The sequence below is a fragment of the Nymphaea colorata genome, chromosome 1, assembly GCF_008831285.2.
Source record: "Nymphaea colorata isolate Beijing-Zhang1983 chromosome 1, ASM883128v2, whole genome shotgun sequence".
In the NCBI taxonomy this organism is placed as follows: domain Eukaryota; kingdom Viridiplantae; phylum Streptophyta; class Magnoliopsida; order Nymphaeales; family Nymphaeaceae; genus Nymphaea; species Nymphaea colorata.
This window is the reverse complement of record NC_045138.2, coordinates 39,764,256-39,787,317: the sequence shown is the minus strand read 5'-3', so window position 1 is coordinate 39,787,317 and position 23,062 is coordinate 39,764,256. Positions and strand designations below refer to the sequence as shown.

Genomic DNA, 23,062 nt, shown 5'->3' with positions numbered 1-23,062 from the left:
TAAAATGAATGCAGTTTCAACATTTTTCTCATTGTCCATCGGAATGAACTTGAGCATCTATTCTTCAAATCTGATAAGCCGAAATCAAAATTATAGATAGCTTAGAAAGCCGGTGCTGAAAATATTCAAACATTGTTATTATATCACACCTACTAACACGGAGAAGGTGTTGAGATAGACTAAGGCGGCATGAAGGTGGACGAAGATTTTTCATTAGGTAATGGTGGGGGCCGCGCGAACGCGTTCCCCCGCTACCACAAATTATGACGTCCACTCTCCCACTTGGGGAGATGGTAGAACAACTCTCCTCCTGAGTGCAATGGAGGCAGTTGCCCTAGGCAATCGGCCTTTTTGATCACCGATAGACCCCGTCCAGGTAAGTATGAGTTTCCATTGCATCTTCAAGCCCTTTTATACCTCTCTTCTCGGCTGGCCTTTTTCCATTTCATCGATACAGGACTATTTTTTCTTTCCCCATAGCGTTCGACGGACAACCGCATAAAGACAGCAAACCCCCACTCACCAGAATATTTCAAACCTCAGCTGTCTCATTATCAAACAGTCATATGCAACCCGAAAATCCTTTGTTTAACTAAGCAATTCGGACCTGGTTTTGGTTTTGATCATTCCTTTTCTTTTCTTCAGCAGAAGTGAAATACAAGCTATTAACGTCTTGAGAATTTTGGTTCTGTTTCAACCCCGTAGTTGGCGTCTGATGGCCTCTTTCTCTCTCTCTCTCTCCCTGATGTCCCTTTTCTTTTCAAATGGCGGGTTTTCCCCAGAAAGAAATCTGTTTTGCAGAAAACTAACCATGCAAGTGATGAAAGCAAATAGTCGTAGACGATCCTCCTACTTAAGTACAAGACAGGATCCACAAAGCACCTGCCATGTTGGAAGAGGTTAATTCATGCAGTGTGTCAAAGAAGACCCAGTATTGTCTGAATGGAGATAATAATAACGAAAGCTGGCTTTTGAATTAATGAATTGTCAATACATATGCATGCTTTACATGGAGAAAAAAAGGATCAGGCAGTGATTGCATGATAAGGTCCAAAGTTCATATTCTGTCGTACGTTTTAGGAAGAACTGGAATCGATCTGGAAAGAAGCAGTAGATTTCATACTCCGGTGTCATGGATAGCGTGAAAATCTATATGAACAGAGGGAAGATTGAACTGTTACTGCTCACGATAAATAGTTTGACCTGTTGCAGTTGTTCTAGGCTGCAAAGAAGTACACTTGTGCATCTGATGCACTCTGTTGCTGCTGCTTTTTGATAGAATGAACTGGTACTCACAGTTGATACTGTAAATGGCATATCACCTTTTGGAAGATCTGTGATGCGAGAGACCAAAGGCTATATGAGACTTGGGTTCACAAAATTCATTTTTAGATCTACAATCTTTTAAAAGTTCTTTCCTTATTTGCTTGATCGGGTGCACTGTTTCCTCAGATAGAGATAGATAAATAGGAATTGTTATTGTGCAGCTTGGCTGAAAGTAAGAAATTCTTCCTTGAATATTCGTCAGCTTCTCCTTTTTCCTTGATTTCTTATTCTTGCGAATGAAGTTCTGCAACTCCGTTTACGATTTTCAGTCATGATTCGCCCTTTCACAACATCAGTGGACCATGGCTGTGAAGAAAACTGTCAGTTAAAAAAAAAAAAAAAGGAAAAGCTACTTTGCTACTATCTCAAAACGAATATGAAGAACATATCTAATTCACAAATACGCCTAAGTTTCTTGCATAAGTTTACTTATCTAACTTTAATCTAAGAAAGAATCACTTCGATATAGCTTAATATTATATCCCACAGAAACTAATCTGCATGAGATTTGTCAATGTTAAGCGTATCTTTGGGCATTTTACCCAATTAGGGCCCCCCAATTAAGTTATTGGAAGGCTATACCTTTTCCTCATCTAGAGATAGAAAGAATCACTTCGATCATGCCTTCTCAACGGCAGAAATGAAATACAAGTCATTTGTTCAGGGTTCTGATTCTGTTTCAACCTCTTTGTGGGTGGATGGTGACCTCCTTCTCTTTCTCTCTCTTCAGAGCTGCCCCTTTTCTTTCAGAATGGCAGATTTCCTTCGTAACGAAATCTGTTCTGCAGAAAGATAACAGTATAAATGCTTAAGTCATATGAGCCCTTCCTCACCTTGAGTACGGAACTGAAGTGACAGTAGGATCCAAAGTATCTGCTATGTTGGTGTAGATCAAAGCATGCAATATGACAAGATGGATCCAGGAATGGTGAAAAAATTATAACGAACAGAGGTGCTACTGGTTCATTCACGGTTCTTTGGTTTCTGAATTGATGAATTGCCCGTAATGGAGAAACATGCTTTACATGGGGAAAAAGAGGATCAGAATGTGATTGCAGCACATTGGGTCCTCGTCCAACACGACAACTTTTCTTGCTTTTTCTCATTAATTCAATCAATTCATGACCAATGAGGATGAAATAATCAACGGAGTGAGGCTTCTGTCATCATTTTTCATGTTGTTGAAAATATGTTGTAGGCACAAACTTCTTGGACTTTGCGAAACACCTTTGGGCCTTGAGAGCGGGGGAACAGTCTCTATAAGATCTCATGTTTGGATTTAAGGCTGGGAAATCGATGCAGGAGCACAATCTTGAATTTGGATAAAAGTTCCTTGGATTTTGCTAATTACCTTTGATTAGATAATATTATTGAATTAGTTATAATATTTTTTGAGAGTAGAAAGTCTTTTGTTTTTGTTAATTATCACATTAGCAGCACGCAGACGTAAAGAGGTCCTCCATCTATGCAACGAACAAATACCTCAGGCGAGTTGTTTTGATTTTTACGCATAAGACGAGAAAATCTGAAGGAAAGCAATTTCAAAGGGCTCAATGCCAATTAGTTAAGAATTACCGTGTTCCAATATTCTTAAAAAGCTAACTATAAATAAATTCCGCGTCCCTGGATGAACTCAACCAATCAGGTTAATCGACCTACATAGCTCATATGAAAAAGTCATTAAGCTATAAACAAAGACAAAAAATTTAATTAGGGAATGGTGGGGGCCGCGCGAACGCGTTCCCCCGCTACCACAAATTATGACGTCCACTCTCCCACTTGGGGAGATGGTAGAACAACTCTCCTCCTAAGTGCAATGGAGGCAGTTGCCCTAGGCCATCGACCTTTTTGATCATCGATAGACCCCGTCCAGGTAAGTATGCCTTAACCAAGCCCGTTCAATCCCTTTTATATGCCACCTTTCGTCTTTGCCCTTTCCCATTTCATCGATACAGGACTATTTTTTCTAGCCACAGAGAACGTCACGTACACAACCGCATAAAAAGAGCAAACGGTGCCGCGGCTTCTGCTGCTCTTTTGCCTGAATATTTCAAGCCTGATCCATCTCATATTTCAATGAATCAATTATATGCCGCCATTTGTAGCAACTTTTTCCTTCAAATTCATCTTTAACTAAAGCTATTCGGATCTAGTTTTGCTTTTGATGATGGCTTCTCTTCAGCAGAAGCAAATGCAAGCCATTTCTTCAAATTAATTTTGTTTTTTTAACTTCTTTGTTGGCGGATGATGGCCTCTTTCTCTGGGTGCGCTAGGAGCTCTTACCTTTCGAAGGGGAGGTTTTCTTCCGAAAGAAATCTGTTCTGCAGAAGCTCATAGCAAAAATGCTTGAGGCATAATGGAAAGCCCTCTGTCCTCACCTTCAAATATGGAATTCAAACGACAGTAGGATCCACAAAGTGTCTGCTATGTTGGTGAGATCAAAGCGCGAAGCATGACGAGGGCGAGCAAATGTTGCCCTGAACGGTGAAAAAATTATAACCAACGGAGTACCACCGGCGCATCCACGGTTATTTGGCTGAACTAGTGAATTATATTTTTGGGGGAAAAAGAGGATCAGATGGTGATTGCATGACAAGGCCTAAAGCTCATACTCTGGTGCTTTAGGAAAGACAATATCAACATGGAAAGAAGCAACAATCTAATGCTAGATCTCATTCTCCCGGGCTCTGTGGAAGGTCTGAAAATCAATATGACCAGAGGCAAGATAGAACTGTTCACGGCAAGGTTCGACTTCTTGCAGTTGTTTTTTCTCGATGTGTAGTGCCAAATGGAATTGGGAAAAAGAAACTTTTGATTTCTTAGTAGCCCTTTATCATTTTCCCATTCTGTGAGATTCTGCAAACAACTACTAGCATACCATGTTCTGCATATTACAAGAACTTCAGGATTTCTTATAGTGCATATCACCGGAAAGAGTGGTGCTGCAATGCAAAAAATTGCGGAGAGGAAGACAAACAAGTTAGCTAAAGCCATATGCGTTTCTTGTATATAAAGTTTCCATCCTTGGCAATCTGTTGTTATTCAACTCAAGTTACAAAGTACTAAGCACTTTAAATCATTCGGATAATCTTAAAAAAAGAAAGGTGGATTTAGTGGAATTCAAACTACAGCCAAAAAACCAAAATCCTAAAATCATATCCCAACCAATTGCATCCCAAACCAGGGACTTGGATGCTGCCATTATTTTTCTTCATTTCAATGTGCAGAAAAATACATTTGGTATCATAAATTTCAACTGTAACAGAAATAATCTATGTGGATTGCATGCCCTGAACATCTTCTTCTTTTGGTTGATCTTTTCTTCTCTTACAACCAAAGAATTTTGGCTTTTGCATTGACCGCCATTTTTATAGCTTTTGTGTACAAAACAAATACCCTGCATTCCCAGGCATAGAAGAGGAAATGAGAAAAACGAAGAGAAAAAGAGAAAATTTCCATTAATTCGTTCTGCAGCTACGGCCGACCAAGACTCCATTAGGTGGGCTTGTGAGCTCAACCAAGCACTGTCTATTGACCCAGTACGTGATTTGGCTCAGCCCCAACCCTGCTCTAGTTTTGAAGTTCCCCCTGATCTCATACTGAATTCTGTTGTTCCTCACCTGCCGCTGGAGTTCCAACAAGACCATCGGCGGCAGAGGGACCTCGCTCGACACCATCTGTATCGTCTGCAGCCTCGACCCCCCGCTCCTCTGCTCAAAAGGTTTGATCGCCCGGGCAGCGATCAGCGTGCCATGGAAGAGGAGCTCGATGTTCAAATACTCGAACCCAACATCGATTCTCTGAGTTGGGTTCGTGAAATTGGCAAGGATGAAGAGTTCTCCATTGAGCAAGCTCAGCGAGTCGATGTAGATGCTGTTGAGGCTCGCGTTTGCGATATCGAAAGAAGGGTGTTCGGGCTTCACGGCGAGGAAGACGATAAGGGTGATGACGCTGGCGAGTATGAGCAGGAGGCTGCAGATTGAGCAGAAGATGGCGAAGCACCAGACGACAGCGTTCGTCCTCCGCGGAGGCCGCAGCAGGCCTTCCTCCTTGTAGAGGCATTGGCCGGCTTGTTGTCGGACGGTCGCCGAAGGCGGCGGCTTCTCCTGCTCCATGGTGGCAGCTGCTGTTGTTTGTTGCAAGAAGGCCTAGTTTCAGGACGCCCAGTGCTAAAGAAAAACCAGTTAGAAAGGAGTGTGAGGCAGACGCTTCATGGAATTGCAATGGGAGGGAAAGTATAAAGGTAAAGGTTAAGCTTTTGACATGCAAAGGCCAAAGGGGCGGGCATAAAAATTAATACTATTTTTTTATTATTAAAAATTTATTAAAATAATAAAATGACTAATTTAATATATATTTCTGATTAAATCACTCTTACTAGCATATTTATATGGTTAGATCGTAAAAAAATTAGTAATTAATTTTAGTAGGTTTGATTTTTATCAAATTATGCAATGGTTTGATATACTTTCTTTGTATGTGTATATATATATATATATATATATGTTAATGAATACCCGACCATTTAAATTTGTGTTAAAAAGTATTTGAAGCAAAACGTGAACCTCCTAATATGTTTATAAATAGTAATTTAATGTCTTAGTTCAGCTTAAGTTATTTTTATACAAAAGTTGAATTTCTAATATCAAAATTTGGATCTTAGGAACCGTTCATTTTCAATTATTAAAAAATCATTATGAAAGTCAAAACATGACTAACTTAATATACATTTTTCACCAAATTACTTTTAAGAACATGTTTATAAGGTTAGATTGTAAAAAATATTTTAATAATTAATTTTAATGGGTTTGGTTGTTGTCCCTTACCTAAGTCGTATGGGGCATATATATATATATATATATATATATATATATATATATATATATATATATATATATATATATATATATATATATATATATATATATATATATAAGATAATCTGCTATATGTGTAATGTTGTCATATGGCTAAAAAAATTATGAATCATAAACCATTGTTAATTGGTTTGTCATTATTGGCGCCCATTCATATTTGATTTCTCTAAAACTTGGAGAATCTAAGCTTACATTATTGGCATTTACTATAGTAAGAGAGGATGGAGGAACATGAACATATCAGCAAGTATACATTTGATAAGCCTTAAAAAAGTAAAGGGATTTCATTCGAGTTTTAAGGATCTTATCTGTCACTTTTTTGTTTGCCTATTTAGTTTGCAAGATTTGCTCTTTTTCAATGTTTTCTTTGGATTATTCCACAAGCAAGTGACAGAGCTAGAAAAAGTCTTAACGACCGAAACCAGACAAGATCTAAACAAAGATAGACACGAACATAAAGCATAGAAAAAATGTTAAATAACTTAACTAATAATGAAGTAGAAAATTATTCGAAATGAGAGATTTTCAGTTTTGAGCTTGCTTTTTTGCTGTAACTCTAAAACGAAACCACCATTTGTGTTTTGTTATTGATACCTGTGTATTTCCACAAAAATTACAAATAAGAGCGCCGTTATATTGGGAACACAGCTTGTTCTTATCCTTAAGGGGGTTGGTTCAATAGTTGGGGCGAGGGCTGGTAGGTTGAACTCCCGTAATGTCAATATTTTGTGCTGCAAATATGAAATTATTAATATGCAAGTTGAAACATAGCGGAGATGACACTTTGAAACACCAGAAAGCAGTCCTGAACCTTGAGAGGATGAGGAGAATGGAGGAGGCTTCGGCCTTCGGGTGGTAGGAATAACCTTCCGCTCACCCGAAAGAAGGCTCGCTACTTTTTTTTTTTTCAACAATGTTCGCATCATAAATTTCCATCTTTACTCCTATCAATTTTTAATATACCCTCATGGAATAGAGGTGATTCCTCAACCTGTTTCAGCCTCGATGGTCTTCTCAAGTAATGTTTTTCTAATAAAAAAAAGATCAGAAAGTTTTGTATTATTAGGGAGGCCAGTAGAGGTGGCAAAGGTCTTAAGATAATTCTTTTTATAAGAAGCAATGATAACCGAAATCGGATTGGATTCAAACATGATATAAACTGTTTCATACAGCTAAACTCAAGCTAAAAAGGAACATTCGTTTATGAAATGACAGAACCGTAGCTTTTTCATTTGTCATTCTTCTAGTTTATACACAAATTACCTAAATTTTTAGTAGGTTGGGTATAGCATTTTAACTACGTATAAAAAACAACCTGCTGTGTCTAAAGCTTGATCCAAACTCATTAAAACATTATATGTTAAAGATTAAACTGCTTAATGGTATTTTTTATGTGTGCATTTGGCAATACGAAAATTGGTTTTACCCCTATAAAATTTTGTAAAATATATTTTAAACCCTTTAAAAATTTTGAAAAATATAATTTGACCCCCCTTAGGAAAAATTCAAATGCTAATGTCACGGGTCTAGACAAATTTGTGGAACTCGCTAGGAGAGGGTTCCAGAAAGAAACTGAGAATTGGAATAAGATCCGAAATGCAATTTTTGACGACGAGTCTCGTGAGGCACCTGAGCTTGTTTTCATGACAAGCATCCATGCTGATAACTTGTTCGGTTCGTGACCAGGTTCTCCCTCTCTATCTCTCTGTATTTCATCTGTGAAACCAACCATGGCCTTCGATCGAACGAGTGTTGTTCGGGAAGGTTATTGTTCGTTTGGGTAGACCGTTCAGACTGCAATTGTTCGATGGGTAGCACCGTGGCAGTGGTGCCCGTAACTTGTTTGACGAAATGATTGACAAAAAGTGACCAACTAAATGAATCTTTCCATTTGTGAGAGAGAGACCGCGCGCGAGAGAATTCGAGTGTAAACTTAGCATTCTCGTGTCATGTTGGTAATGTTGAAGCAGTAGGTGTCAATTGAAGCATTTTTGTCTTTGTTCTCTCGGAATCCCGCCTTTAGACATTCTCACGAACTCTGTCTCTCCTTCTCTCTCAACTGTGACAGTAAGGGGGCATTGGTAGTGAGGAGAAGGAAAAAATGGGTGGTATCCCTCGGCCACTGCGAATCCTGGCAACGACGGCTGCCGTGTTTGTCGGTGGGGCATTCACCCTCTCCCTCTCGTCGTCTCTTGCCATTCGTGCACTTCAGTCTGTTTCTGACGCCAAGAAGGTAAGATCCATTGCCCGATGTCTTCTCTCTCTTGAAACCCCAACTCTGTTTCTTCATTTTTTATGCTGGCGCAGAGAAAGATTGCTACAAAATGTGAGGCCTGCAAGGGAAGCGGCTTCTACCCATGTAAACTCTGCGAAGGAAAATCAACCATTGAATGGTCGCCTCTGTTTGATCCAGTGGTCATGAATCCATGCCTTTGTCCAACGTGTGAAGGCAACAAGTAAGTCAAATTCTGCAAATATTTTTTTCACCATAACGATAGTTTTTTCTCCAGAAGAATGTGATTTAGTTATGTTGCAATTTTTCTGGCTTCAGGGTGCAAAGATGTCTCAACTGTCTTGGCAAGGGTTATGCCTGAAGATGGGTCCCCTTTCTTTCTATGTTCTTATCTTTTTCCTTTCTGATCCTCCGTTATCCAGCTCTATTTGCGGGATCCTCTCAGTGAAATGAACAAGGGTATTGTAGATCTGTATCTTGCTTGATAAAATGCAGTTGACGATCTCGGTATTGCTTGTGTCATAGGCGATATATGTCTGGAAACGAAATCTGCAACGACTCCTGTGGATGTCACTAGGTTGATGGCGTTGTGTGCTTGGCCGTGAGGCTGAAGTTCCCACTGTATCACGTGGTTGCTTAACTCATTGTATTCGCCATTTAGAACTGGGCAACGAGCTAGACATTAGCCGCGCAAAAGGGAAATATTCGCTCATATACCGTAAACAGATTGTTAGTGCAATTCCATTAGAAGACCATAATTCAACACCATCTTGAATAATCATTTATCGTGCAATGCTTTGAAGTGGTTTAAATGCTCATGCATGTTTTTAGGAAGTAGCATCAATTTCAAAAATTACCATAACTACTTTAAAACCAAAAATGCTTTCAAGCATCTTGTGACCTGTGGGGTTTGCAACTCAGAAAACTTCAAATTGGTGCTGTCTTTTTCTTTCTTTCAAACAAGTTATGAAGAAAATCCAAACCACCTCTTTTGATGGCCGTGATATAAGGACATTAATAGAGTTGTTATGGTGTAAATATTGAGAAACATAATAGTTGTCAGGGTTTCTTAGGTTCGAAGTTGTTAGAATACCAGTTGATAGAAAGTAAGAATCATGGTGGTAAGAGGGTAGGGCTAATCGACTGGTCCGCCTAGTCACATATTCTTACGTCTTTTACAAAAGCTGGTCATGATATCAACTGATGAAAGTAATAAATTTTGTAGCATCGCTGTGTCAACTGATCATGAGATAATGCAAGTCAAACAAGAAATTCCAGATCAATATAATGAAATAAGGTTGGTCCTCTTTTTCCAAAGACGTGATATATGCTCCATTCGCATGAGACCAGGTTTATCCAGTAGCCCCTTTAAAACCATTGCAATCACACTCCGCTCTATTTGGTAGGCAAATATATGTGCCATTGAATCATGTCAGAAGACATCTCATCTGGAACACCTGTAGCTTGGCGTTGCATTATGCAGCTGTGATTTCTTCAGTACCACCACCTCTGGGTGAGCAGGAGGGACCCCATCACCTGGGTGAGAGATCAAACCATCCCCCGGCCCGCTCCCTCCCTTCTTCTGATCCACTTCTTCCTCTCTTTCTAAACATGCATCAGCAAGAGAAACTTGGGTATTCCAACATGCCAGAAAACACTTGTGATAAAAAAAGAATACAGACACAACATAGCAAAGAATGACATTTTTCAACTTTGGTGCTTAAGAAAGAGGACGGTAGCATACATGTGTTAACACGACATGTCCAAGCACCATGTCATTCAATCAAAAGCAAATCTACAGAGAGGAGACAAAAAAGGGACACGACCATAAAGGAACTAATCAAATATGGAACAATAACAGTGTCTTTCACTAACAGGCATTTGTGAGGCATTTCTGCAAAGTTACCAGATTTTTTACTTAAAATGGGTTTTCCAGGTAACAGTAGCTCAGAAAAAAGTTAGTCCAGTTCCTTCTGAACCTCAATCCCCATTGTCCTTGCAGTCCCAATAATGGATTTACAGATTGACTCTAGGGGCATATATTGGCAATAAGGGTCAGACTGCTTAATTTTGGCAATCTCATAGATGTGCTTCAGAGTGAGGGTACTGGCCTTGATGTGACCAGGCCGACTACTACCAGATTCTATGCCAGCAGCTTTCTTCAGGTACCATGTCACAGATGGAGACTTGACCGTGAACTCGAACGTGTTATCCTTGAAGGCAGTAATTGTCACGGCCATTGGAGTATCAGGTTTGTATTTTTGAGTCCGAGCATTGAAGTCTTTACAGAAGGCCATTAGATTGAGCCGATATTGACCAAGTGCTGGGCCCACTGGTGGAGCGGGCCGAGCTCCACCTGCAGGCACTGTTAACCGAATTGTTGCTGCAACGGGCCTTCTTGTCAATATTTCTTTGAGGGTTGACATCTCTTTTTCACCTTCGGCCACCAAAAGACCTAGCAGGAAATGCCACAATCTGATGAACCAGTGAAATGATAGATAAAAGTAACTAGCATGGTTTGACGCCCATAAAAGAGGAGTTAGTTTGCTTTTGATGTCCACAATACATTCTCCCAAGAAATTAAATTCCTTTAATTTTCTTGTGCCCTTCTCCATCATCATGAAAACAGAATAACCAAAAGACTTAGTGATAAATGTTCTAGAAAATGTTATGACTTGGATCATCGGTGATATCTTACTTGGCCTAGCTCAAAATGCACCTACCTATCAACTAAAATAATTAAGTTAAGAACATTATACCTTTTTAAGTAAGTTTTCATTTGTTTAACAATTTTAAGTTTTCATACCAACTTGGAAAAATGAATTGATCATGCACATGGAAATTTCAAAATGCATTATAAACATTATACACCACAGTCCACAATGAACACAACAACCTAACATCTTGTCGACCATATTACAGATTGCATAACACTTTTCAGCAGAAGTCAGTCATGAGATTACTAAAAATGTCTTAAAGCAATAGATTTTATGCTTTCTGAAAGATCAGCTCTGCCTAAAATAGTTGGAATTGCATCAAATTTGACAATCTGGCCCAAAGTTGACCCAAATGTGTGGACTGATTCATCCCAATCATCCCCCAGCATACTTCAATTCACACGCAAACAGGCATAAATCGGGACAAAGACAATAAGAGGTTCAGTATATAGGCATCAGTCTTTCTTAAAATCTTAAACATAAGTCTTTTCTCAAGTCACTTTCCCACTTGGAATGTAATAATCCATCTTAAGGATTGGGACTAAAAATGCAGACTGGAAACCAGGTATACGATGCGGCACGCAGGCTGAAAATACCTCAATAACATGCAAAAACCAACCAGGCTTCACAAAATAACTGCAATTTTGTGGCAAACTATGTAGATTGGCATGATTGTTTGAACCTCCTTGTGGCATCTAGGTTGGGTGGATCATGAGGATGTCTTGCTCTCCAAAATGGAAACAATATACGATAATACGAAGACCTTAGTCCTATCTAACCACCTCCAAGTAAGCTAGTTTTATGAACTTTTTGAGGCTATGGGCAAGTTAACTTGAACATTCAGGGCCATAATAGAGTCTACTTCTTATCAACATGCTTGAACCATGCCCCACCTCTGGAGCCTATGCATGTTTGGCTTGTGCAGAACTGATGCCCATATAGCTCAAACCACAACCTTCTGTCTTATAATGGAGGCCCAATCCCACTGTGCCAAACGCCTTTCAAGCGAAGTAGGCATGCTTAGCTTTTGTTAACTTAACAATAATTACCATATAGTATTTATCAACATTGATTTTTTGCATGTTTAAGACACTATGGACTAAGTACCAACCGTCCTCAATCAAGAGTGTTAAGGGAACATTTTTGCTAATCCATCCTGCAAGGCAGAATGGAGGCCCTCAGGGTGCTTCGCCATGGCCCAAAGACAGCTGGGGTGTTGCCATGACCAACATAGTTGTCCACCTCAAGATGCACCACTAAGCAAACAAGTGCATAAGTTTGTGGACAATGATGTTAATAATTTTTGGCTGGAGCACCATCATGAGCCATACGAGCATAGGCATGCTTGCATGTTCATGCATGTCAAACTAAACTCTTAGAGTGATAAACGATGAGTCCTATATATACAATGCATTTGAAGAAAATTTGTGATGGCAGACCATGTTGTGTTCTATGTCTTCACATAGGACACATTGTCTCCCAGTGAAGCACGATTGCCAAGTGCACGAGCCTAATGGAGCATGTTGATTGTGATTAGAGCCAATTAAGCCCTGATGAAGAACTAAAGGAAATAGTTATTAACAACAAAATCATCTGCAAGATTGTGATGTCAATTTCTTTGGGACAAACCATCCCCAACCTATGAAGGATCACACAAAAGCATCTTGTGAAAGGGAAAAATGAAGACAAAATTTCTTTCTATTTGTTTGGATTTAGATGCTTATTTCAATTCAATTTGGTTCATGATTTGAATTTATTTTGTTCTGGATTTGGACCTTAGTATGTGCTTCTGGACCTTTGATTTTGAAGATCTGCTATAAAGCTAGGGTTTTAGTTTCATGCTATTTAAGTTTCTTTTCAACATGTTTTCAGCAGTTTCTTGGGATTGACAATTAGTGAAGTAGCTTTCTACTTCCTCTAAGTTGGATTTTCTCTAGATTTATAGCATAGACAAACCATGAAGATGCCTCGCTCTAAGGAACCAAACGTATTTTGAAGTCTTAGAAAAACCTAATCTCTAAGTGAACTATTGTTAATAGCTTTCAGTATAAATATGTATTTTTCAGCCAATCAATGCTACCATAAGGTCCAGAAGCAAATCACTCTAACTGTAGACCATGAAAATGGAGCATGCTTATCTTTCTTTAACTTAAACCTGGGTAACCCAACTTAATAATATCGCTGGCAGTTCCTTCATCTGCATGTTCATGGCACTATACCACTAAGAAGTCATTGACCTCAATTAAGGTCTATGTTGTCAAAACAGTGGCTAGTCGATCCAACAAGTTAGTAGTCCTTTTAGTGGTTTGATTAGCTTGTGTCCAACTTCCGCCTTTAGCAACATATTTTAAGGTAGATTGTAGACTTAGTACTTACAAAATTACAATACCTTAAATATTTCTAAAGAATTTTGTTGTGGCCCAATTAGGAGAAACTTCTGGAATGGTCCCAACCTGGGTCTGTTTTGATGCCTCAATTCTTCAAGATATATTTGGTTTGCAAGCTAACCAAGTATTGGCTTTGCAAGTTTTGATCCTTGCTTTGCTTCTACCTTCATTGCTTCCTTTACTTCTCAAGAACCTCCAAATTTGAACACTTCAGATCCAACAGCCTAGTTTGTTCTCTTTCATTAAGACAACACATATCTCTCGTCACTTGCTTTGGATAATACCTTATCATTCACGTTTGCTGTCTTTCCTCCCTTTTTTCTCATATTCCAAAGCACCTTATTTTAAGCATTATTCTTCCAAGGTCTTTTGCAAGAACTAACCTAAACTCAGTCAAAATCACTGAATTTCATTTGTAGTTTTGGATATCCACAATTGATTGACCCAAAACTTAGCTCCAATCATGTCTTACTTCTGTCCTAGATAAAGTTGAATCTTTGTCCTAGGAATGCTAGCAATAGAATATCCCATCCTAGTGTTCCAAAGCACAGAATGCTCAAGCGTTTTAGCCAAAAGCATGTTTGGAACAATTTCTTTCAACAGGAGCACAATAGAAGGTAGAAGCAATGTTGTTAAAAGCATTAGGCAAAGTGAGGCATTGAGCCTATCATGAGGTAAGGCATAAGCTCAGGGCATGGCGGTATGAAGCGTAAGCTTGAAATCAAGTGTTTTAGGCTTTTATTTACAAACCTAATGAGAAAAGTGTACCCTGGATCAGTATTAATATGACCTTCACCAATAAAGATGAAACAGGCAAGCAGTTCAGCTAACTTTCTTTAGACACAATCTTGAAAATAGGTGATTTTCTTCATAGTCACCTCAGGGTTTTGTTTTGTTATAGATAAGGCTAGCCATGACAAATATCAACTGCTCAGTTAAAGGGTCTTCCTTGGCGAATTTCAGGAAGATCAATCAGAATGTAACTTGTAAGAGAATCAGTCATGAGTACATGGACGGTGTCTAAAAGTCTATGCAAGTACAGTTTGATTCCTAGACTCATAAAACTGAACAAGTTTGGCTTCCACGGAAAGTAGCCTGGAAGGTAAATTTTCATATGTGGATCCATATGCAGAGCTGAGAACAGACTTTCAAAGAATGCAGGCTCTGAGCAATTCTGTCAGTTATTTCTGGGACTTGATCCCGCATATATAAGAAGATGCCTTTCTGTTTCGTCTTTTAGCTTCTACATTTTTTTTGGTACTTGCGTTCTCTCATAATCTTAACAATGTTTTTATGTGATTGTACAAGAAGAGAATTTCTTGTTTACTGGGCTACCTCTGGAATAGGTTGATGACTACTCTAATAATAAACTTTGAGGCTGCACCTTGGCCTTTGTAATGATTAAACTTGATTTGTTGCAAATATCAATCAGATTAACAGTTAATGATTTCTCCTGATTATTGTCTCATCCATTTGCTTTTATAAATAATCATACATTAATCACGATCATCATTGAACAGAAAAATGGAAAAAGAAAAGACAAGAAAGAAAGACACATAAGAGGAGATGATCTTCGGTGCACACAAAAAAAATCAAACATGAAGAAGAATGATGACAAATACGGACACACCCACTCGACCATTATAAACATGACTTTCATTTCCATGTAGAAAACAAACTCTTCCTGCAGTTTCCTTGCCCTCCATCGCCGTAAGTTATTCGTTTCCTTAATTCCCGTCCAACTGAGAACACGAACAAAAAAGGGAAAAAACAAGAACCTAAAATATCCGAGCATTCTTCATGATGCAAACAATCGACGCTGGTTTAGGTGCTGCTGTTGCTAGAAGCCGGCCTGGCATTGCTGGCTGGCGAACCTCCATTCTTGTGTGTGCGTGTGAGAGAGAGAGAGGGGTGTGAGCCATGATGAGAAAAGAGAGAGCGGAACGCCATGGAGAAGCTCAACAGCAGTGCCAACTTCTCCATGGCGCTACTCGACGCAGGTCGGCCGCCCTCCATCGATAGAGAGAGAGAGAGTAACCTTCGGGTGTTGTTGACAAACCCTCTTCCAGCAGCGTTGAGAATGGTTGTTTAACCGAGAGAGAGAGAGAGAGAGAGCAAAACGCGTGCTGCAGAACCAGGAAAAGAGAAAAGTAGGGTTGTGGCCTTGTAGGACGAGGAAAATAAGTAATATGGACAATTTCCTTGTTGAAATGAAGAACTAACAGAGCCTGCGCGTCTCGCAGCGAGGGCTCTTAATAATAGAGGTTTGCGCTTCGAGGGATGAACAATAGATGCATAGATTGTATTTGCAAGAAAATATATTAGACCATCATAAATTGCCACGATAGGAAGCTATGATCACATTGTAGTCGAGAACAAGCTAGATTAAACAAGTGTACCATACACCATTCATTCGCAAAACTAAAAAACTAAAATCAATCATCCGATCACAATGAACACTCTTGCAGATTCAACACCATGTTCAGATATGGCAGAAATTCAGCAGGTTGGAAGAACAACCATGTCGCGCCAAACCAGAAGAAATGGATGGCCGTTCTCAAGACTAAAAAGCTAAAACTATCATCGGATTGCAAAAGCAACTTTCACAGGCTCAACGTAACCGAAACAAAAATCAAAGCTCAAAAACCAAAGGAAAGGAACACGAACAGAAAACAGATATCGGAAACCGATTAGAAAAGCCCTCGGTCAAACACCAAAATGCCGAAGCAGAAACCAGATCGAAGAAATGCACATAATCATTCGAAATCAAAGCGGCACGACAATGATGAACAAGACTTAGGAGAAATGAAGAGATTCATGGGCTCGCCGAGAGTGGAGAAAGCTACAGAGGATCAAAGACAAAAAAGCAGAGAGAGATGAGCTTACCAGATGGGTAGCCCACGATAGAGAAATGGGCGGCGATAGTGGCTCCTCACACGCGGCGACAGTGGCTTCTCATTAGTCGCTCCCGACGGCCGGAGACAGACGGTTTCTGCCAGTGGGATTCGGAGGGGAGAGTAGCGACGGAGCACTGGCAATGGCGTTCGGACGCGGTGGCCCAGCAGGCGGAGGGAGCACCCAGCGATCGGCAGCGGGAAATGAGAAGTGACGGAAGAAGAGGAAAGGAGGGAACGAGTAGAGACGCGAGAGGGAGAGTGAGAGCACCATCGCCCCTTAGCGTTCCATCCCGAGTTAAACACAAGGGCCAATTAGGAACGCACGAACATAGTGTCTTGTAAGCTTTGCATCTCCAAAACGGAACACTTCTGTTCCGTCCCGACCTTAGTCGTTTAACGGGTCGGACAGAATGGACCCAGACGACAGCCGCTTCCTTCTGCATAAGAAATCAATAAAAGGTTCGAGAAATTTCATCCGTAGTTCAACCATTGCTCATAATACCATAAAAGAGCTTCCATTGATGCTGCTTTCCATATACGACGATGCTGCGGGACTATAGTACCGGCAGACCCAAAATCTAAACCTTATTTGTTTTAACAAAATATTGCACAAAAAACAAGTGATAAAAACTAACAACAATCGGATATTATAAGCTCACTCAGACATCCAGTATTTTCTTTGCGAGAAAAAAATCATAATTGTGAAAATAATTTCAATAGTAATAAAATTATAAAGCCAACAACGTTCGCAACAATTGACCAGTCTACGGTAATCAGATATCCCTTCTTTAACATATGTTGTTTGCGTCATTGACTATAAATCTTTAGATTATAGAAGCAAACGGTTCTCTCGTATCGACAAATTAATCAGATTCAAAAGACAATCGCATCATGGTAATAGTCATTTGAAAGTCATGAATTTAAACAATCATAATAAAAAGATTAAATAGCAAAGTCTAATAGCAACTTCGCTTGATCAATCGCATTTTGATAAGATTCATCTCAATTTATAGTATCACACGGTCCTCAATGATGACCAACGACTTGCTTTTTACAACCTCATAATGCTATTAAAATAACTACTAGCATTTTACATTACCAACTAAAATAACTTAATTTTTCATAAATTTTGTTATAAATAGGAATCACAATAATATGAAGTTTCAACCCTCTCGCCCAAATAACCCTCTCACTCACTAGAAACTTGTTTGAGGGTAGGGGTGAACAATGAGCCGAGCTACTCGAGCTCGACTCGTGAACGAGTTCGAGCTGAGTCATTTGTTTAACGAGTCGAGCTCAAGTTCATGAGTCGACTCATTCAAATAATCGAGTTGAGTTTGAGTTCAACACGTAACTGCCGAGTTGAGCTCGATCCTTCGTCGAGTTTGTCGAGCCTTAATCAAGTCGATATATTTAAACGAGTTTGTCGAGCTCGAACTCAACACGTAACGATGAATATCAATTCTATTGAAACGAGATTGACGAACTTTAATCGAGTCGAGCTCGAGCTCAACACATAACTGCCGAGTCGAGTTCGAGCTGACTTAACTCGGGCTCGGCTCATATTCACCCCTGTTCGAGACATTTATTTATTAAAAGAAAATAAATTAGGTTGAGGGGCTGAAATGAAATATTAAGTAAATTTGTCCGCATGAGTGCGAATGTACAACAAAGAATAAAACGGATATAAGATCACTTGCACCGTTTTTCCTAACCCGACCCGCTTCCTCATGAGCAGCCCGCAGAATCACATCTCTCTCCCTCTCTCTCTCTCCCTCCTGTGCGGCGCAGATGCGGACTCTCAGAGCAAGAGCTTCCGCTTCCGTGCTCAGACACCCGTGCGTTCCTTCCCGCGCCTCCAAAAAGCTAGGTTTCTGCGGCTGCCATTCTTCCGGCGCCCTTGACGGCGACGAATCGGCGTCGGATCCCAAAAACGGCGTGAAATGGGCTGATGAGATCTGCGATCTCCTCCGCCACCGCAAATGGCAAGACCTCCTGAATTCCTCCTCCAATATCCGATCGCGACTTCGGCCGGATGTCGTCGAGAACGTACTCCTTCGCAACCAGGTGTCCGATCATTATCGCCTTCTCGACTTTTTCAATTGGTCCGAGCAGACGATGGGTTGCCCCCCAACCTTGGCTTCCTTCTCCTTTCTTCTCGTTTTCTTGAGCAGTTCTTCTATGTTCAGTCTTGCGCGAACCGTCGCCGAACGGATGCTCCGTGCGTACGAGCGAGCCGGTCCCGGTGCGATCCTGGAATCTGTCGCCGGAGCTAACGCCAAATTCGGATTGAACGCCGTGGCGTTTGAGACACTAATGGATGTGTATGTGGGCTCTGGTAGGATGGATGATGCCGCTCGAGCTCTGCACGAGTGCAGAAAGGGGGGGTTCGCGCCTGGTCTGCGTTTCTGTAATTCGCTTATGGGATCGACTCTTAAGGTTAATCGGATGGACATATTTTGGAAGGTTTATGATGATATAGTGGGCCTGGGGGTGGAACCCGATGTCTATACGTTCACCATTCTGATCAACGCGTTTTGTAAGATTGGGCAAGTTGATGAGGCCAGGAGGATTTTTGCGGAGATGGAAAGGAAGGGAATCGAACCAAATGCAGTTTCTTACAATTCATTGATCGGCGGCTTGTGTCGGGCAGGCGCCATTAATGAAGCTGTGGTGCTGAAGAAGAAGATGGAGGAGAAGGGTTTGGTTGCTGACGGTTACACGTATGGTACTCTTGTGAATTGGTTGTGTAAAGCGAAGAGATCGAAGGAAGCGAAACTCTACCTAAATGAGATGCAAAGTATAGGTCTGAAGCCGAATTCCGTTGTTTATACGTCCTTGATAGATGGACTGATGAAAGATAGGGACGTTGAAGAGGCATTTAGGATTTGGCGTGAGATGGGGGAAGCCGGAGTACAAAAGAATGGCGTTACATATAATATCATTATCAATAGTGCTTGTAAGATTGGGAGAATGAAGGAAGCCCAGGAACTCTTGAACGAGATGATAGAGAAGGGGTACAAGCCGGACACTTTAACTTATAACTCCCTCATCGAGGGTTACTGTTACACGAAGAATTCTTTGAAGGCGCTTGAAGTGTTTGATGAAATGAAGAAGATGGATATTCCTCCGAATGTGGTAACTTATAGTATCTTAATCAATGGGCTATGCAGAAATGGGGAATCGAAACTAGCTAGTGGTGTTTTGGAGGCGATGGAGGGATCATCAGTAAGGCCCAATGCTGTTACCTACACAACGCTTATTGCTGGATATTGCAAGGAAGGTAAAATCGAAGAGGCTCAGAACATTTTTAGTAAGATGCCTGGAAGCGCTGTTCCCCCTGATGTGTTTTGCTTCAATGCTCTTATCAACGGCTTGTGCAAAGTGGGAAAAATGGAAGAAGCAGTTGCTTATCTGAAAGAAATTGTACAAAGAGGATTGACACCCACTGTGTATACGTATGGTCCTCTAGTTCATGGTTACTGTAAGGCTGGGCAAATGGATGAGGCTGATGGAGTATTTGAGGATATGATGGCTCGGGGATTATCTCCAAATGAAGTTATCTATACTGCCATTATAGGCGGGCACTGCAAATCGGAGAATATGACAAAAGCATTTTCTATTTTCCGTTCAATGTTTGCCAGAGGCATCGTTCCTGGAGTGCAGATCTACAGTGTCTTGATACATGGCCTTGCTAAGATTGGGAAGATGAATGAGGCATTGAAGATATTTGCTGAACTGAATGAGAAAAACCTCGCTCCTGATGTTTACACTTACACAGGTCTGATATCTGGATTTTGCAAGCAGGGTGACATGGAGAGAGCCTTTCAGTTGCATGATGAGATGCTTGTCAAGGGAGTATATCCCAATATCGTCACATATAACGCTCTTATTGATGGCCTCATGAAGTCAGGTGACATTGCAAGAGCTAAAGAAATATTAGGAAACATTAAAGAAAAGGGCATAATACCAGACAATCGGACGTATACAATAATGTTTGAAGGTTACTGCAAATTAAAAAATCTTTCAGAGGCGTTGATGCTGTATGAGGAGATTGTATCAGACGGCATACAATTGGACCAGTTTGCATATAACGCGCTTATTCACGGCTGCTGCATGGAAGGAAACATGGAGAGGGCTCATGAACTGATTCAGGCCATGTCGCACAAAGGATTCGCAATGACGACTTGTTCTTTCAACACACTAATAGGTGGTTTCTGCAGGCTTGGGAAGCTTCAAGAGGCTGCACAGTTACTCGAAGAGATGACAACGAAGCAGGTTGTACCTGATGAAATGACCTACGGAACTCTGATTAATGGCTACTGCAAATCAAGCAACATGCAGGAAGGCTATCGCCTATTTAAAGAAATGCAGGAGAGAGAATTAGTGCCCGATGCTGTTGTCTATACCTCCCTTATTGATGGATATGTTAAGGTTGGAAGCATGGAGCAAGCTTTTAGTTTGATTGATGAAATGTTGCTTAAGGGTTGTAAAGTCGATGAAGCTGTTTGTTCTGTTCTTATCCGTGCTTTATGTCTGGAAACAAACTCCATTAAGGCCTTGATGCTCTACAATGAGATCTTAACAAATGACATCAGACTGAATAAGGTTCTATATGACCAATTCATTGGTGTTCTTTGCAGCATAGGAGAAATCTCCAAAGCTTTTGAGTTGTTTAATGGAATGGGGAAGCATGGAATCGATCCTGAAATGACTGCATATAGAACCTTGATTCAAGGCTTCTGCAAAGCAGGTGATATGGTTAAAGCCTCTGGACTTTTCCAGAAAATGATAGAACAAGGATTTACACCTGATGAAGCTACTTTGAGCATAATGGTTGATGGTCACCATAAAATGGGCAATATTAGTGAAGCTGAGAATATAGCAAAGCAAGTTACAGAGGATGCTGCTTGCGGGGGTAACTCATAGCACCGTTCACTTGCTGCTTGGATGGCATTTGGAAGACCTTGGTACCCAACCATGGCGACATAATGTGCTGGGAAATCTACTAGCTAATAGCTCAAGCGTCTTTGGAGCCTAGAAAGTATGCCATGGAGATAACACTTTGTCGACTTGCTCTTCAACATCATTGTGGTCATCCTACCTTCATTTGCCACTTGTCAGCCTAGCTATGCAAAGAACGCAGAAGATAATTTGGAGACCATTGCAGTTGCTGGCTATGGAAAATATCAGGCATTTGAATTACCTGTTAGCTGTACATATGGTAATTTAGTCGGCAGAAGTTTTCTAGCATCTAGAGTGGATGTGCTCAACTTAAACAACGCGATGATCAAGTATGTAAGCAGCTCCAATAAATAGAAAATTTATGCGTGTCCCGACTTTTATTCCTTTTGTAGCTTCTTGCACATATTCTTGTTTAATCCCTTTAAGAGCTCATGTACACGTCCTGGCAGGGACAAAGTTCTGCCATTATTGTGAAGCTAGTTAGGAGACAGATAGGGGTTAGGATATGTATCCTCAGAAGAATCCCAGCTACTAGGGGTTGATTCTCGCCGTAAGACCTAGAATTTTGTTTAGGTTAAACAAGTGAAACTTTACAGCATTTTTTAATTTCTCTTGCTTTCTTGATTTCTCAAATAAATTTACTTCTTTTTCATTGTTTTTAGCAGGTTGCATACAGCCATGCGTGGCTGTTGGTTAAGGGTCAATATCTTCTGTAAGTGAGAGATCGTAAAGGTTTAGAGGATGATTAGTTCTACACTTAAGTGAGTTTCAAGGATGGGAAGAGAATTTGCTCTTCATGTCTCCTGGTCCTCTTCATCCTTATATCAGTAATATGGCCACTAAAATGGTTCAGACAATGGTGTACAATTGCAGAACATTGACTGCTGCCGCAACATGCATCTTGGGTCCTTGCTCTCTGTTGGCTATTCCAATTACTGTGGTCAGAGATGATTAATGGATAAAAGTAGGTGAACGACAAGAACCAATGTGGAACTCTTGTGATCCGTTGCCCGTACCATCCGTTGATCATAGGTCAAGAAGCGATTAAAGCAGATGTCAGAACCATCACTGAAATGGTTCAGACAAGGCACAAGGGTGTACAATTGCAAAACAGTGAATATGCTGCGGCAACATGCATGATGCATCTTGGGTCCTTACCCCTTGCTCTCTTTAGGCTGTACCATTTGTTGCGGTTAGAGATGATTAATGGATGAAAGTAGATGAATGACAAGCACTAATGTGGTATTCTTGTGCTCTATTGGCCGTATCATTTGTTGATCATAGGATGAGAATGGATTAAAATAGATGAACGTCAACCAAGTATGAAGTACCTAGGTTGTACATATGTAGCAGCTGGGAGAAGATACTTGAAGAGGGAGGTGGGAGAGTGGCTTCCTATAAGAAGTGATGGTTGATAAAATCCTCCTGTAAAACATTCTTGTGATAACTTTGGTATGATAAGATCTATTAACTGGAACCGCATGTACTTGGGAAATATTACACTGTAACTGCGAATTGTTTGTGGCGGGTCTTCCTGCCTTGTCCTGCTGTGCATTTCCTTGCTAATTGAAGCTTTATTTTTTATATTTCAGTTGGAAGAAAAGAAAACAATTTTTTGTGGTTTTATGCATCACTTTTAGGAAGTGCTTCTTGCAATTGC

The 23,062-nt window shown here is 40.4% G+C and overlaps 4 protein-coding genes and 2 non-coding genes across 9 annotated transcripts; 2 read left to right on the top strand and 4 right to left on the bottom strand.

Moving 5' to 3' along the window:
- Positions 1 to 224: 224 nt before the first annotated feature.
- On the bottom strand, positions 225 to 384 carry LOC116246504 (U1 spliceosomal RNA). The gene has a single exon (XR_004170693.2). It is a non-coding gene; the product is annotated as a U1 spliceosomal RNA (small nuclear RNA).
- Positions 385 to 3,047: 2,663 nt separating this feature from the next.
- Positions 3,048 to 3,207, bottom strand: LOC116246521 (U1 spliceosomal RNA). Its single transcript, XR_004170706.2, has one exon. It is a non-coding gene; the product is annotated as a U1 spliceosomal RNA (small nuclear RNA).
- Positions 3,208 to 4,519: 1,312 nt separating this feature from the next.
- Positions 4,520 to 5,484, bottom strand: LOC116245871 (uncharacterized). Its single transcript, XM_031617467.2, has one exon. It carries the CDS (start codon positions 5,439 to 5,441, stop codon positions 4,785 to 4,787), a length of 657 nt encoding a protein of 218 aa, XP_031473327.1. The 5' UTR covers positions 5,442 to 5,484; the 3' UTR covers positions 4,520 to 4,784.
- A 2,236-nt stretch (positions 5,485 to 7,720) lies between these two features.
- LOC116245659 (uncharacterized) lies at positions 7,721 to 8,946 on the top strand. Of its 3 annotated transcripts, none has more exons than XM_031617154.2 (4): positions 7,721 to 7,877; positions 8,272 to 8,436; positions 8,511 to 8,659; positions 8,755 to 8,946. In XM_031617154.2, exons 2-4 carry the CDS (start codon positions 8,305 to 8,307, stop codon positions 8,795 to 8,797), a joined length of 324 nt encoding a protein of 107 aa, XP_031473014.1. In that variant the 5' UTR covers positions 7,721 to 7,877; positions 8,272 to 8,304; the 3' UTR covers positions 8,798 to 8,946. The 3 variants fall into 3 exon arrangements, with proteins under 3 accessions (XP_031473014.1, XP_031473012.1, XP_031473013.1); XM_031617152.2 differs by having other exon boundaries at positions 7,729 to 7,889; XM_031617153.2 differs by lacking the exon at positions 7,721 to 7,877 and adding an exon at positions 7,899 to 8,172.
- A 741-nt stretch (positions 8,947 to 9,687) lies between these two features.
- On the bottom strand, positions 9,688 to 16,743 carry LOC116251900 (54S ribosomal protein L19, mitochondrial-like). Its single transcript, XM_031626086.2, has 2 exons — positions 16,427 to 16,743; positions 9,688 to 10,891 (listed from the first exon to the last, which is right to left on the bottom strand). The coding sequence occupies exon 2, from the start codon at positions 10,860 to 10,862 to the stop codon at positions 10,395 to 10,397; it is 468 nt and encodes a 155-aa protein (XP_031481946.1). The 5' UTR covers positions 10,863 to 10,891; positions 16,427 to 16,743; the 3' UTR covers positions 9,688 to 10,394.
- A 1,417-nt stretch (positions 16,744 to 18,160) lies between these two features.
- LOC116254938 (pentatricopeptide repeat-containing protein At1g63080, mitochondrial-like) lies at positions 18,161 to 22,993 on the top strand. Of its 2 annotated transcripts, none has more exons than XM_031630609.1 (2): positions 18,161 to 21,731; positions 22,068 to 22,993. In XM_031630609.1, exon 1 carries the CDS (start codon positions 18,229 to 18,231, stop codon positions 21,364 to 21,366), a length of 3,138 nt encoding a protein of 1,045 aa, XP_031486469.1. In that variant the 5' UTR covers positions 18,161 to 18,228; the 3' UTR covers positions 21,367 to 21,731; positions 22,068 to 22,993. The 2 variants fall into 2 exon arrangements, with proteins under 2 accessions (XP_031486469.1, XP_031486476.1); XM_031630616.1 differs by having other exon boundaries at positions 22,065 to 22,993.
- Positions 22,994 to 23,062: the final 69 nt, after the last annotated feature.

Bases quoted from the DNA above. Each gene is read 5' to 3' on its own strand.
- LOC116245871 (XM_031617467.2), bottom strand. From the start codon at position 5,441: ATGGAGCAGGAGAAGCCGCCGCCTTCGGCGACCGTCCGACAACAAGCC.
- LOC116245659 (XM_031617154.2), top strand. From the start codon at position 8,305: ATGGGTGGTATCCCTCGGCCACTGCGAATCCTGGCAACGACGGCTGCC. The intron at 8,437-8,510 runs GTAAGATCCATT...ATGCTGGCGCAG, and splicing joins CTGTTTCTGACGCCAAGAAG to AGAAAGATTGCTACAAAATG. The intron at 8,660-8,754 runs GTAAGTCAAATT...TTCTGGCTTCAG, and splicing joins CCAACGTGTGAAGGCAACAA to GGTGCAAAGATGTCTCAACT.
- LOC116251900 (XM_031626086.2), bottom strand. From the start codon at position 10,862: ATGTCAACCCTCAAAGAAATATTGACAAGAAGGCCCGTTGCAGCAACA.
- LOC116254938 (XM_031630609.1), top strand. From the start codon at position 18,229: ATGCGGACTCTCAGAGCAAGAGCTTCCGCTTCCGTGCTCAGACACCCG.